This window comes from Asterias amurensis, chromosome 19 (genome assembly GCF_032118995.1).
Source record: "Asterias amurensis chromosome 19, ASM3211899v1".
In the NCBI taxonomy this organism is placed as follows: domain Eukaryota; kingdom Metazoa; phylum Echinodermata; class Asteroidea; order Forcipulatida; family Asteriidae; genus Asterias; species Asterias amurensis.
In genome coordinates, this window is record NC_092666.1 from 5,551,005 (window position 1) to 5,566,138 (window position 15,134).

Here is a 15,134-nt window from a genome sequence, read left to right on the forward strand (position 1 = left end):
TTATAAACATCAACTTCATAAAAACATGACGGTGAAACCATAATAGAACACCCCAGATTGCAGCGTGGGGATTTTAAAAACCAAGAATAAATGTTTGTAAGCGGGCTTTTGCGCTTTCAAGCTTTCACACTTTGCAATCACAGTTCAGGGTTTATTCAACAGCCTATCACATCCCCGAAGTTACAAAATAAGTTATTTTATACCATCAACCTCTGCCCATTACTCGTTACCAAGTAAGGTTTATGCTAATAATTATTTTGAGTAATTACCAATAGTGTCCACTGCCTTTAAGTGTTTAAAAACAAAACATTTTTCAGTGGTTGTTTGTTTGATTTATTTCAGGTTCTGGAAGTGGTTGCAACCCTGCGTGTTTGAATGGTGCTCAATGTGTTAACAGAGTCTGTGTTTGCTTAGATGGATTCAGTGGAAGACAATGTCAGATTAAAGGTAAAGACATCTTATTATTTTTTATTTAAAATAAATTGTCGCCAGACACACAAGGAAGGCCACTTCAAGGTGTCCACTTCAAGGTGTCCACTGTCTTTAACCACCGGTTCATCACTAACCAAAAGAGAGATTTACACCTGGTGTTTCTGCAAACCTCACGTAATTATACTACCACCATGCAAAGTTTCAAGTCCTGCAAACCAAAACATTAACACAACCCTCGGTGCTCGAGGACTTTCGAAGATCAACTGTAATCGTAAAACATTCATTAATTCTCGGGAACTTTGAAGTACCAGATACTGTACCTACATGTAGTACTTTGTTTTCTGCATCTGCACCCACTCTCTGGAACTCTCTGGCTTTACATGTTCGAGCTACAAAGTCTCCGGACATTTTCAAATAAGTTAAGTCTTAGCTTTACCATGTTTACAATTTTTAAATACTATTTTTATTATTACTACCATTTACAGAGGAGATCCTTGTGATCATCCCAGACACGTTGACTCCTGAAGTTGGTGATAATGTGAACTTCCTTTGTGAGATCCCGGCTGATAGACCGTATAGAAACCCTACATGGTTGAGTCCTGATAATGTCATCATTGATTCCTACATGCCTGGTAAGTAACTCTGCTTTAAAGCAAGACATACAGTTACCAAAGACAATAACAGGCGCTTCAAATCTCTGTTCCCCAACCAGTCCAAAAAAGAGTTCAACAAATCTCCAAAACAGCTCTGGTATCATCTTTTGTTATGTTCTATTCCAAATCGACAACAGTCTGGATCGACGGAGTGGATGATTGATCCCCCAATCCCACCACGTCTAAAAATTTCTCTCGTTTCCAGTTAGATTTAAATGTGTCCATTTCATGTATATTGTTTATACTTTTCTTTTCGTCTGTAATGGTTTTGTTGTATTTTGCCTTGCCTTTTTGTCTTCTCATTTTGATATTTATTTATTGAATTCTGTGGTTGTGCTTCTAATGTCCTAGGCTTTGTTTTACTGTCTTTTTTTTGTTCCAAATAAAGGCAGGAATTATAATACATTAAAACCATGAAGATGGGAGCGGTATGTCCAAGTAGATACAGTCGTCGATTTCACCAAACTCTTCCTAACTTGGGATTACTCTTAGGACTTAGGACGAGTTAAACTGCGCCGAAGACGTTAGGACGCATTGAACCCATCCTAAGTTGAATACTACTCACCGTGGCCCAATTTCATAGAGCTGCTCGTCAACCAAATTTGAGCTTGCATAGCGCTGTTTATCTTAACACAAAAAGGCATGCTAACCTTCTGGGGTGGATTTCACAAAGAGTAAAGATTAGTCTTATCTCGAGTTAGGACAAGTTACTATTCCTAACTTAGGACCATCCACACGTTTTGTATATCTCCTAGGACTTTTCCTAAGTTAGGACTAGTCCTAACTCTTTGTGAAATCGATCCCTGGGCCAATTTCATAGAGCTGCTTAAGCACATAAAGTAGCTAAGCACAACCAAATTATGCTTAGTAGAAAAAGCTTACCAGCCAAAATACCATTTCACATGTACAATCTTGTATACTGCTCAATTTTGCTCAGCAGGAAATTGTTAAGCAATATTTTCTGTTTAAGCAGCTCTTTAAAGTTAGGCCGTGGTGCTTACCGCACCAAAATTAATGAGGGAACAATACAAATCCATGAGAACATGCAAAATGGCCCTCAAATTTTCCTGGTAACATGTTTTCACCTTAGCACATTTTTCTGCTAGAGCAAATTGGTTTCATAATTCATAAAAACTTGAAATGCTGTCATGAAAAGTGTTCATCTTTGTTTAAGCGCCTTGAGCACTCCTTATTGGTGGTTACATGCTCTACAGTATACATGTATAACACTAAAACAACTATTACTATGTTTCTATTAAACGTTAACTTTTTCAATTCATCTGGTTCTCATTCTCTCCTAGGGCGAAACGAGCACATGTTTGTTGCCAAAGAGTCTCCGCTATCCTCTAGACTGTATATCAGAGGTCTGGTACCTAGTGACTCAGGGAAGTATACGTGTAATGCTGGTCCACTCTCATCCGATTTTGATATTGTCGTAGATGGTAAGTATTGAATCAAGGATTTATGCATGGAGTTTTCTCGTTCCTGAGTTTAATTTTCACTGTGCTTTTCTTTCCCTGCCTGTGACCTCTTTGGACCGCCGTTTGAATCCCACCTCAGACCGCAGCCTTGCATGTGGATTGGGTTCCAGTCCCTAACTGATTGCATGGGTTTCCCCATTGGGGTTCTCCCCCATTGGGGTTTTCCCCCATTGGGGTTTTCCCCCATTGGGGTTTTCCCCCATTGGGGTTTTCCCCCATTGGGGTTTTCCCCCATTGGGGTTTTCCCCATTGGGGTTCTCCCCCATTTGGGTTTTCCTCCCACATCTAAAACAAAAAGAAGTTGTCTCTTATGGCACACACTGCTGACTGCATAAGTCACCTTTGTACGCTGTTCAAGCGATGCTGTTTTGGCCCCTGTTCCAAAATATACCTTTGATATGCCTTCTTAGCTATTTTGGCTCCAGGATTTTCCAAGCACATTTCCATTAAAAAGATGCACTAACTCTTATCTCTTGTACTTCTTCCACAATAAGTTGCACTGAGTTAAAGACACTGGACACTATTGATAATTGTCAAAGACCAGTCTTCTCACTTGGTGTATCTCAAAATATGCATACAATAACAAACCTGGGAAAATTTGAGTTCAAGTGATCGTCGAAGTTGCAAGATACTAATGAAGGAAAAAGCACCCTTGTCACACGAAGTTGAGTGCTTTCAGATGCTTGATTTCAAGACCTCAAAATCTAATTCTGAGGTCTCAACATCAAATATGTGGATAATTATTTCTTTCTCGAAAAACTACACTTCTTCAGAGGGAGCCGTTTTGTCACAAGGTTTTATACTATCAACAGCTCCCCGTTACTCGTAATCAAGTATGGTTTATTGCTAATAACTATTTTGAGTAATTACCAATAGTGTCCGCTGCCTTTTACTATTAGCTTTTGTATTTCTTCCACCATGATGAGATGCGCCGCATTAACTCTAAACTCTCGTACTTGTTACTTTCTAGCATTGGAATGTTACCAGGAATGTGTGAATGGCGCATGTGTCTTAGGTCGATGTCAATGCATTGAGGGATACACTGGTCAACAGTGTGAGATAGAAAGTTAGTCCGTTTCTTTATCTTCCAAAATAAAGTAATAATAATAATTAACCTTTCTTGTATAGCGCATAACACATAGTAATAAAACATGTCCCTAAGCGCTCTTGAGAAAAACACAACAGAATACAAAGACAAGATGTACTGGGTAACAAACAAAATGGATGAATTAAATGTTAAATAAGTGCGTCTTTAAAGCAATCTTAAACTTAACCATGGAGTCAATGTTTTTTAGTTGTTCTGGGAGATTGTTGCCATAACGTTTAGAAAGTGTGAGCAACGCTGCGTTCACCATTATGAATTAGTCATCACTGGTGGAATAACAAACAACGTTTTCTTATTAGGACGAAGATTTCTGGAGGGTGTGTACAATGTTAGGAAGTAGGATTTGAAGCTTTCTTCTCTTTTTCTTATATCTCACAATGATTATGACTGTTTACTTTTTAAAGTGTCGAACAAAATTTCATGTAATTTGTCATTGCTTTGATGAAAAGGAAAAAGAGGGGAAAAACGGATTTGAAATTTTGCATGGTGGGAGTGTAGTTAGGTGAGGTTTGTGGTAGCACCATTTGTAAATCTCTTTTAAGTAACATTCTCCTGAAGAGGATCAGAGGCCAATTTCATAGAGCTGCTTATGCAAAAAATTTGCTTAAGACAATAACAGCTCACTTATGTTACTGGCCAACATTTCATGCCATATACATTGCTTGTGACTGGTATTTAGCTGTTGTTTACTTAGCATAACAATTGAGTGGAGTCTTGGCCGGTAATCTGATTTTACTAAGCAAGGAACTTTTTGCCTAAGCAAAAGTTTTTGCTTAAGCAGCTCTATGAAATTGGGCCCTGAGTCGAAACGTTGAGTTGCCAACTTCAACTTCAACTTCAACTTCAACTTCCCGCCTTCGTGCATCTCCAAGCTAATCCGTCGCCCAGTACTTAAGCAGCATTCAGCATCAGAGTCCAGCATTCTCCAGAAGATGATCAGAGCATACTGATCGAAACGTCGAGTTAAACCAACGGTTCTTTTCAGAACCACCCCAACTCATTTAGAGATTATTACATGGTGTTACCGCAAACTCTTCTATAAGTTGCCAACCACTTGTTCTTTTCGGAACCAATGCTACTCATAAGAGATTTACACATGGTGCTACAGCAAACCTCACCTAATTTAAATGACAACATCCCCACTTTTTTGTTGGACAAATTAATTTAATTGTTTTATTCTTAAGACTGTCAAACAAGGAATTGTAGTAGTTGCACTTGAAGACTTACTAAAACACAACAAACTTTAAAGCTTTCGTTGATTGACTTTAAACATTGTTCATTGTACCCATAGATAGAATTAAAATAACTAGATCGACCGCACGTACACATTCGCAGGTTCTGGCATTGGGGGAGCCATTAGCCCATCTCCAACCTTCATGCAAACCAGCACGTGACTTTTAGCGCGTCCATAGTGGTTTAAGGCCTAACTCCCATGTTCATTTCCAGCGCGTTAAAAGCAGCATGTGACTTTTAGCGCGTCCATAGTGGTTTAAGGCCTAACTCCCATGTTCATTTCCAGCGCGTTAAAAGCAGCATGTGACTTTTTAGCGCGTCCATGAAGAACCAGGAATGTTTGTGTACGGCTTATGGCGCATAAGTACACGCGGCAGATCTATGTATGTACTGTATTCTGTATCTATGTTTGTACCACCCTTCTTTGCGCTTTTAAGTTAATATGTGGGCCGGAAGCTTTTAATATGCCAGTATTGAAGTTTAAACAAAATATAATGTTTCAATGAATGTGTCAATGAATTATTAATTAATTGTAACCTTGTATTTTATTCACCAGTACCTAACTTCGACATCCGTATTGTTGGCCCAGACGTCCCGTATCCAATAGTTGGCCAGAATGTAGACTTCCTGTGTGAAGTTCCACCAAGCAGTGAATATCAGATGCCAATATGGTTAGATAAGAGTGGTCAGATGGTACCAAAAGGATCTCAAGGTACGTTAGTCACTTTACTCTGTCTACTGGGTTAGTTTGTAATCAGATGGTAGTATGGTTAGATAAGAGTGGTCAGATGGTACCAAAAGGATCTCAAGGTCGGTAAGACACTTTACTCTGTCTACTGGGTTAGTTCGTAATCAGATGGTAGTATGGTTAGATAAAAGTGGTCAGATGGTACCAAAAGGATCTCAAGGTCGGTAAGACACTTTACTCTGTCTACTGGGTTAGTTTGTAATCAGGTGCCAGTATGGTTAGATAAAAGTGGTCAGATGGTACCAAAAGGATCTCAAGGTATGTTAGTCACTTCACTCTGCCTACTGGGTTAGTTTGTAATCAGATGGTAGTATGGTTAGATAAGAGTGGTCAGATGGTACCAAAAGGATCTCAAGGTCGGTAAGACACTTTACTCTGTCTACTGGGTTAGTTTGTAATCAGATGCCAGTATGGTTAGATAAAAGTGGTCAGATGGTACCAAAAGGATCTCAAGGTACTGTATGTTAGTCACTTTACTCTGCCAACTGGGTTAGTTTGTAATCAGATGCCAGTATGGTTAGATAAGAGTGGTCAGATGGTACCAAAAGGATCTCAAGGTATGTTAGTCACTTCACTCTGCCTACTGGGTTAGTTTGTAATCAGATGGTAGTATGGTTAGATAAGAGTGGTCAGATGGTACCAAAAGGATCTCAAGGTCGGTAAGACACTTTACTCTGTCTACTGGGTTAGTTTGTAATCAGATGCCAGTATGGTTAGATAAAAGTGGTCAGATGGTACCAAAAGGATCTCAAGGTACTGTATGTTAGTCACTTTACTCTGCCAACTGGGTTAGTTTGTAATCAGATGCCAGTATGGTTAGATAAGAGTGGTCAGATGGTACCAAAAGGATCTCAAGGTACGTTAGTCACTTAACTCTGTCTTTGTCTTTGCTTAGGTCACCTCTATGCAGTTGCAGAAAACGATTATGCCACGAGGCTTCACATTGATGGTTTGTTGATTGAAGATTCAGGTAGTTACCAGTGTGTAACTGGTACTCTGTCATCCAGACTGGATCTACAGGTCACAGGTAAGTGCTTCAATAACATTCAAAGGTCAAAGGTCAGGACAATCTTTAATTTGTGTTTGTAACTCTCAGCTTTTAGTAGATGAAGTTTAAATGAATACTCCGCGGTAGTAGAATTAAGCAAGACAGTTCTCTTAGAACAAACTCAACCTGGCAAGTAGATACACACATGGTGTTACCGCAAACCAAATATAAATTGATACCTCACCATCATGCAATCCCTCAAATCCTATATATGAATATGATGTGTTCTTTCAGGACCGAGAAGTCTCCTGGATTAAAATAATTGACTCAGTTCAGTTGTAGTAGAGAAGTTTCCCGAATTTCAGAAAATCTTCTCCGCGTTAGTAGAATATACATGTACAGCAAGACAAGTTCTCAAAAGAAAAGCATCTACCCAGCAAGTAGATGTACACATGGCTTTACCGTAAACCAAATATACATTGAGTTTATTTGAGTTGTATTTTTTAATGCTAATTTCTTACAATATTTGTTGTTATTCTCAGGCGTAAATCGTTGGATAGTTGTATCTCCAGATGGCGCTCCCACAACACCAAGGATCGGGGATAATGTTCTTATTGTATGTGAAGTAGCTGAAGATAGTCCCTACAATAATCCTAAATGGCTGGGACCAAACGATGAAGAAGTACAACCACTAGGATCAAGTAAGTTTGTCTCGAATGGATTTGGATCAAGTAAGTTAATCTCAAATGGATTCCGATCAAGTAAGTTAATCTCGAGTCAACTTGGATCAAGTAAATTAACCTCAAATCATTTTGGATCAAGTAAGTTAATCTCAAATCAACTTGGATCAAGTAAGTTAATCTCAAATTAACTTGGATCAATCAAGTTAATCTCAAATCAACTTGGATCAAGTAAGTTAATCTCAAATCAACTTGGATTAAGTAAGTTAATCTCAAATCAACTTGGATTAAGTAAGTTAATCTCAAATCAACTTGGATTAAGTAAGTTAATCTCAAATCAACTTGGATTAAGTAAGTTAATCTCAAATCAACTTGGATCAAGTAAGTTAATCTCAAATCAACTTGGATCAAGTAAGCGAATCTCAAATCAACTTGGATCAAGTAAGTTAATCTCAAATGGAGCAAGGCATTTACACTAACTATAATTGCTTTGTAAAAGTTGGGAAGGAAGTGCATTCTGCTCTACCAGCCAGGCCCTTAGTGAATGATAACCATCACGCCTACATCCCGGGATTTAGCCCGAGGAGTAGGTGGCACTGTGCCACTGGTGACAGCTGATTTGGGTCAACAGCCCAAAGCAGTTAAGTGCGGCCCTCACCTTGAAAGTGGCCATCCTTGGCCTTGTGATGTTAGGTACTTTCTCATGAACAATTTTTTTTTAAATTACCACGCTAGTAACAATATCTCAGTTCTTGGTATGTAGGTCCAAGTGTCCTATTACTGTAACATAAATAGATGGAATTGAACTGCCCCTTGAGAAGATGATATCATTCTAAAATTGCCAATTAATCTCAATTACAAATGGTTTATTGCTGGAAGCTCAAAATATAGACGTATTTGATCAAGATATATGATTTGTTCGTGTAGTTGGCGTTGTTGATCAAGATGTATACTTTGTCCATGTAGTTGGCGTTGGTCGTATTGGGGTGCGTGACATTACACCTACATCCACCACTTTAAGTATCAATGGTTTACAAGCATCAGATGCTGGAACTTATGTGTGTGTAACTGGTCCCCTGCGCTATGTCTACAGAGTGGAACCACAGTGTAAGTAACCAGAGATTTTACTTTAGTAAGGAATTCAGTTTAATATAAATCATTCAAGACCAAATTGAGAAACAGTCCTTTCCCAAGCCCAATTTCATAAAGCAATATAGCACACAAACTTGGTAAGCACAAAAAACATTTGCTTACCAAAAATATGGTTACCAACCAGAATACCATACAGTTACCATTGCTTCCACTGGTACCTGAGCAATTCTTGCTTAGCCAAGAAATGTACTAAAAGAATTCAGAACATTAGCAATGATTCAAGACTACATTGAGAAAAAAGTCCTTTCTTGTGCCCAGTTTCATAAAGCCTGTAAGCACAAATACTAACTAAGAGCACAACACTTTTGCTTAGCAAAATATGGATACCTATGGTTACCAACCAGAATACCATACCGCTACCATTGCTTCGACTGGTACCTGATCAATTTTTGCTTAACCAATAAATTTACTAAGTATAATTTTTTGTTTAACAGTTTTATGAAATGGGCCCTGATACTTGGCCTTATCAGTTTTCCAAAGAATTTTGTTTAAAAAATTTTAAGCGAATGCCTGTGGCTTTTTTAAGGAACAATTTCAAATCAAATGAAAGTAAACCTTACGTGTTTTGTTTCAGTGGATTGCCGAACCAGTCCATATTTGAATGATTCAACGTGTATTGATGAAAGTAAACTTTGTGTGTTTTGTTTCAGTGGGTTGCCGAACCAGTCCATGTTTGAATGATTCAACGTGTATTGATGAAAGTAAACTTTGTGTGTTTTGTTTCAGTGGATTGCCGAACAAGTCCATGTTTGAATGACGCTACGTGTATTGATGGTAAATGTGTCTGTCAGTTTGGCTTCACTGGATTCCTGTGTGAATCATTGGGTAAGTCACTCTCAATCAATTTTGTTAATTATGGATCAGCTTAATTACATTTATGTTGCCCATCACTATTTTCAAGAACTGTCTTTTCTCTTCTTGTTCATTGCTTTGCTCTCGCTGGTAAAAGTGCTTTATAAATACTTGATTGTTCAGTAAGAAACCACAAGCTTTGAATTCCCTTGTTGTATTTTCCTGTCATTCTCTGAGTGCTTTGTAATTTTAGGAAAAGGCGCTATATAAATGATATCATTATTATTATTATTATTATTATTATTAAGCTCAAGGCATACCGTCAATATTGTTTCTGATTGGCACCTCAAACTAAGATATGGACTAAAAATAGGGAGACCACCAACATAGGCCTAGCTACAATCTCCGCCAATTTGCTTGAGCCACCCATACCTAACGTTACAATGACCATTCCATGTCCACTTCCCCCTGACAATAAACGTTCTCTACCCGGTCCCCCGTCCCCCCGCTCAATGTTGACTGGAACGCAAAAGACCGTGCAAACATTAAAAGGGGGTAGGGGGGCCCAATGAGATATGGCCGGGATTGTATCTCAGGTGGTTGAGCACTGGTACATTAAACCAGAGGTCATTGGGTCAAACCTGAAACTAAATACTTGATTGATACACTTGATATTCTTGATGATGACTAGAGCAAGCTAGTTGAAACGTTGAGACCAATCCAGGAACTGACTCCGCGGTAGTGCAGTTAATTACGATCCTATAAGCTAAAGTAGTAGTCCCAGCCAGTTTTCTATACCTTCCGCCCGGGTAGTACACATGTAGTTAAAAAGCAAGAACTGAAAAGTCTCCCGAACATCCGATAAATCTACTCTGTGGTAGTAGAATTAAGAAAGACAGTTCTCTAAGATCAAACTCTACTTGGCAAGTAGATACACACATGGTGCTACCGCAAACCAAAAATTATATATTGATACCTCACCATGCAATGCTTCAAATCATAAATACTTAATGTTCTTGTTGTGCTTCGATGTCTAACCAGTGTTGGAGTGCGTGCAGCCTTGTTTGAATGGTGGTAGTTGTATGGGAGGTATCTGTCTCTGTGCTAATGGCTTCATGGGAACCTACTGCCAAACACCAGGTAGGCACCCAGATTCAGTCTACTCTTAAAGGCACTGGACACCTTAAGTAATTGTCAAAGACCAGTCTTCTCACTTGGTGCATCTCAATATATGCATAAAATAACAAACCTGTCAAAATTTGAACTCAATTGGTCGTCAAAGTTGAGAGATAATAATGGAAGAAAAAACACCCTTGCCACACAAAGTTGTGCGTTTTCAGATGATTGATTTTGAGACCTCAAAATCTAATTCTGAGGTATCGAAATCAAGTTCAAACATTTTAGTTGAAAAAACTTCTTTCTCGAAAACTACATTACTTAAGAGGGAGCCGTTTCTCACACAGTCTTATACCATCAACAACTCTCGTTTGCTCGTTACCATGTGAGTTTTTATGTTTACAATTATTTTGAGTAATTACCAATAGTGTCCGGTGCCTTTAAATACTTTAATCATTTAGGTTATTAGACCTTGCATAATGTGAAACGCTACATGAACGCTGAAGTAGCGCCAGGTTTCTACGTATAAAGAGCAGCTATCGTCCAATGGTTTGCTTCCTTGAACCCCAGTGAGGGCGCATGTACAGTAGGTACATTTGTTAACAGTTCATTTATGTACATGTACATCCTTAATGGTGTGTACATTTATTTCTTTATCTTGTTAGATCCGAGCGCCTTCATCATCCGAGTTGGTCAGACTACTCCAGATATTCCAATCGTTGGTAGTACTCTCATCTTGAAGTGTGAGGTCGGACCCAACAGTCCCTTCCAAAGACCTGTATGGAATGATCCAGAGGGTAGACCAATTGGTCCGCGCAGTGATGGTAGGTCAAAGGACAATTCAAAGTCAAAGGTCAAATTCAGCAGTTTGGATGACATAGACCCTTTTACGAATCCACAGCTTTAGCTTTTGATTCAGATTCAGGCTCCGTCCGCTCTTCTGAAGCCCTCAGCGCGTACGCAAAGCACACGCAATCGTCACAACAAGCGCGGGGCCAAGCTAGCCTTTAGCCTAAACCGTGGATTCTAAAAGGGCCATAATGTTTGAAAGTGAAAGAGGCTTTTTATTGTTTCTACTTTCCGGTTCCTCATGTAACATTACTTATTTTACTAACAATAGCCCTGAGCCTGCCAACCACTAGATCCTCTGAACCCCTATAAATAAGCCCACTTCTCTCTTAACTCTTCAGTCTCCTGACGATGACTAGAGCAAGCTAGTCGAAACGTTGAGACCAATTCAAGAACTGACTCCGCGGTAGTACAGTTAATTATGATCCTATAAGCTAAAGTAGTAGTCCCAGCCTATTTCTATACCATCCCCCAGGTAAAAGTTAAGAAGCAGGACAGTTCTTTTTAGAACTGAGAAGTCTCCCGAACACCCGAACAATCTACTCTGCGGTAGTAGAATTAAGCAAGACAGTTCTCTCTTGCAAGTACATGTAGATACACACATGGTGTTACCGCAAACCAAATATATATTGATACCTCACCATGCAAGGCATCAAATCCTATATTACTTATTTTATTTACTGATATGACAATATAGTTAGTTTGATATTGGACATTGGAAATTCACATAGGTTTATTTGTACAGTGAATCTACCTTGTACATCGATATTTCAAATGTTCCAAAAGGGTCACCCTCCCACGTAAATGCTTGTATTGACCCCTTGCAAGCGTATCACACGCGGCGACCAATGGCACGCTCACCATGTTGGTGGGCAGTTAGGTTTACGTGTATTAACGCTGCGTCGCCTAAAATGTACACTTTACTGCATAAACGTGCAGCATAGAGTTATATATAAAAACGCACAGTGAAATTGCCCACCAGTATGGCGCATTCAAGATTTTTCTGCTGATGACGTCAGGTGAAATGGGTCAATATATTGATTGTTTGACTCCATCCATATATAGGTACCAGTAGAGTGCACGCCACAATGTATTGAGTCTAGATTGGTTCCAGTAGTTTTAATTAGTAGTATTTATATTTATGTTTATTTAGTAAATGCTTGTGTAATTTGATTGTTTGACTCCATCCATATATAGGTACCAGTAGAGTGTACGCCACATCACCAACACTGAAGTCAAGTCATCTCTTTATATCTGGACTTTCAATACAAGATGCAGGAACCTACACATGTGCTGCTGGGCCGTTGAAATACACATACAATGTCATTGTACATGGTAAGATAAGTCAGTTTCACTGGTGAACGCATGCACACATGCGGCGACCGTGCCACGCTCACCATTTTGGTGGTCAATAGGTTCACGTGTAAACGCCGCGTCGCCTTACATGCGCATTTAACTGAATAATGCACGTTAACATTGACCACCAAAATGGCACATTCAGGATTATTCTGATGATGATGTCAGGTGAATTGGGTCAATAGTTTACTTTTTGTTTACCATGAAAGGATTTCATTCAAGAACACTTTAACTTTTTATCTTTAAGAGTAAGGACTAGTCCTAACTTAGGACTAGAGGACTAGTCTTAGGAGATATAAAAAACATATGGCTCTTCCTAAGTTACATTAGGACGAGTAACTCGTCCTAACTTGAGATAAGACTAGTCTTACTCTTATTTCTTTGTTAAATCCACCCCTGGACACGTTTGGTGATTACTTAAAATATATATTAGCATACAAAGTTCAAGCAATGGAGAGCTGTTGAAAGTATAAAACATTGCGTGAAACGAGTCCCTCTTAAGGTACATGTACATGATGTACGTAGTTTTTTAGAAAGAGATAATTTCTAACTAAAGTATTTGAATCTGAGAAAGACTTCAAGCATGAAGTTTATCTCAGGCATCTAAGAGCACACAAATTTGTGCAACTTTCTTTCATTGTTTTGTTACAACTTCGATGACCAATTGAGCCCAACTGCTGCAGATTAGTTATTTTATGCAGCCACCTTGATTTTCTCCCATTCAAATCAATGTAACCAAGCTATGAATATTAGCATATGTTACTTCTGCTGGATACAGGGAACATGACCAAGATGGTGGCAGCGTGATATAGGTCTATTACCAAAAGTATACCCTGTCTGTAAGTTTCTCTGCTTGATGTGTTGATGCAGGTTCACACATGATCCGTGTTCCCAATATGGACAACCACATCCTAAATGTTGGAGATGATCTACAGCTCATGTGTCAGGTTGACGCCAGTAGTAGGTACCGGAATCCGCAATGGATTGGACCAGATGGAGTAGAAATACCATTAGCTAGAGAAGGTGAGTTATCAGTTTCAAGAAACAAGGGACCTTTCTTAAACCTCGGCTTGGGTGCTGACTCAGGCTTAGGCTCCGCATGCTGCATACGCAGCTTGGCTTTTAACCTGCATTTTGGAGCTGTGTGCATTGCACGAACATCAGCACATGGAGCCTGAGGTGGAGTCTAAGCCGAGTTTTGAGAAAGGCCCAAGTTATTGCCAAACGAGCCAGGTTAGAAAAAAAACCAGGGGTCGGAATCCACAAAGGATCGGACCAGATAGTCGAAATACCATTAGCTAGAGAAGGTGAGTTATTAGTTTCAAGAAACAAGTTATTGCCAAACACGCCAGGTATAAAAATAACCAGGAATCGGAATCCTCAGGGGAATTGGACCCGATGGAGTAGAAATATCATTAACTAGACATGGTGAGTTTTCAGTTTCAAGAAACAAATTATTGCCAAACAAGCCATGTATAAAAAATAACCAGGAATCGGAATCTTCAAGGGAATTGGACCAGATGGAGTAGACACACATCTAGCTAGACATGGTGAGTTTTCAGGAAGTCAGTGCTAGGAAAGCAGGCCCGGAATTACACGCAGGCAACAGAGACCATGGCCTCAATGGGGGACTTTCGGGACGCTTGGCGTCAGCAGACTTACCAGGTAAAATCCATTGTTCTCGGTAAAGTGCGCATGCTTAGAACTACATATACAATGGCATTTCACCTGGTAAGTCTGCTGCCACCTAGCGTTCCAAAGTCTCCCATTGACCCTGGTCTTGGTCACCGGAACCCTTAATGAATTGGACCAAATAGATGAGAAATGTTTTCCAAATAAGCTTTTCCAAAAGAGAAATTTAATTATTTTCTCTGTTTCATAGGACTTGGACCTGAGCGGTTGTATATTGAGTCTGTGTCCGAGTTGTCAACTCAGCTGCACATCAGTAAAATCAATATAGAGGATGCTGGGAGCTATACCTGCAGAGTTGGTTCATTTGAAGCAGAGGTTTCTATCACGGTCAAAGGTCAGTTCACTTTGGATGTATTTCATTTATTAATTCTGGTTGTGAAGCCAAGAACTCTCTTGAAAAGCACAAAACTTAATCACTGTACAAGCCAAGAACCAAATGGAGACAGTTTCAGTTTTAGATGTGGGAAAACACCAAAGAATTATTCCATAAACCCTAATCCATATAGTGCCCTAGCAGGGTTCAAACCAGGGTCCTAGAGGTGCAAGGAAGGCCAGGAAAGATACCATTTTGCCAATCAGACCCCCAAATTACTATAATACCCAGTCATGATTCCTTTTACGGGGCACATCTATTTATAAAAAAACAAGAAAATGATGTATCGCTATTAATAATTGGTTGCCCTTTCTTGTAGATATTGAGTGTAATCCAGCCTGTGTTAATGGAGGAACCTGTACATTCAGTGGATGTCTCTGTCTTGAAGGATATATCGGACAAACGTGTGACAGAATAGGTGAGTTAGGCAAAGATAAACAACCCAACATGTTTAGCTAGAAAATGTAGAATCAAACTCACACTT

At 39.3% G+C, this 15,134-nt stretch overlaps 1 protein-coding gene across 1 annotated transcript in view; it reads left to right on the forward strand.

The window, feature by feature from the left end:
* The window catches only part of LOC139951513 (uncharacterized), a 357,017-nt gene that overhangs the window by 226,247 nt on the left and 115,636 nt on the right, over positions 1-15,134 (forward strand). The window contains exons 121-135 of the mRNA XM_071950443.1: positions 343-447; positions 918-1,064; positions 2,387-2,527; positions 3,537-3,632; positions 5,461-5,616; positions 6,548-6,679; positions 7,183-7,341; positions 8,287-8,427; positions 9,199-9,297; positions 10,306-10,404; positions 11,046-11,204; positions 12,427-12,564; positions 13,456-13,608; positions 14,468-14,611; positions 14,970-15,068. Of these exons, the coding sequence (XP_071806544.1) occupies positions 343-447; positions 918-1,064; positions 2,387-2,527; positions 3,537-3,632; positions 5,461-5,616; positions 6,548-6,679; positions 7,183-7,341; positions 8,287-8,427; positions 9,199-9,297; positions 10,306-10,404; positions 11,046-11,204; positions 12,427-12,564; positions 13,456-13,608; positions 14,468-14,611; positions 14,970-15,068 (1,968 nt within the window). The remainder of the gene's footprint in view (positions 1-342; positions 448-917; positions 1,065-2,386; positions 2,528-3,536; positions 3,633-5,460; positions 5,617-6,547; positions 6,680-7,182; positions 7,342-8,286; positions 8,428-9,198; positions 9,298-10,305; positions 10,405-11,045; positions 11,205-12,426; positions 12,565-13,455; positions 13,609-14,467; positions 14,612-14,969; positions 15,069-15,134) is intronic.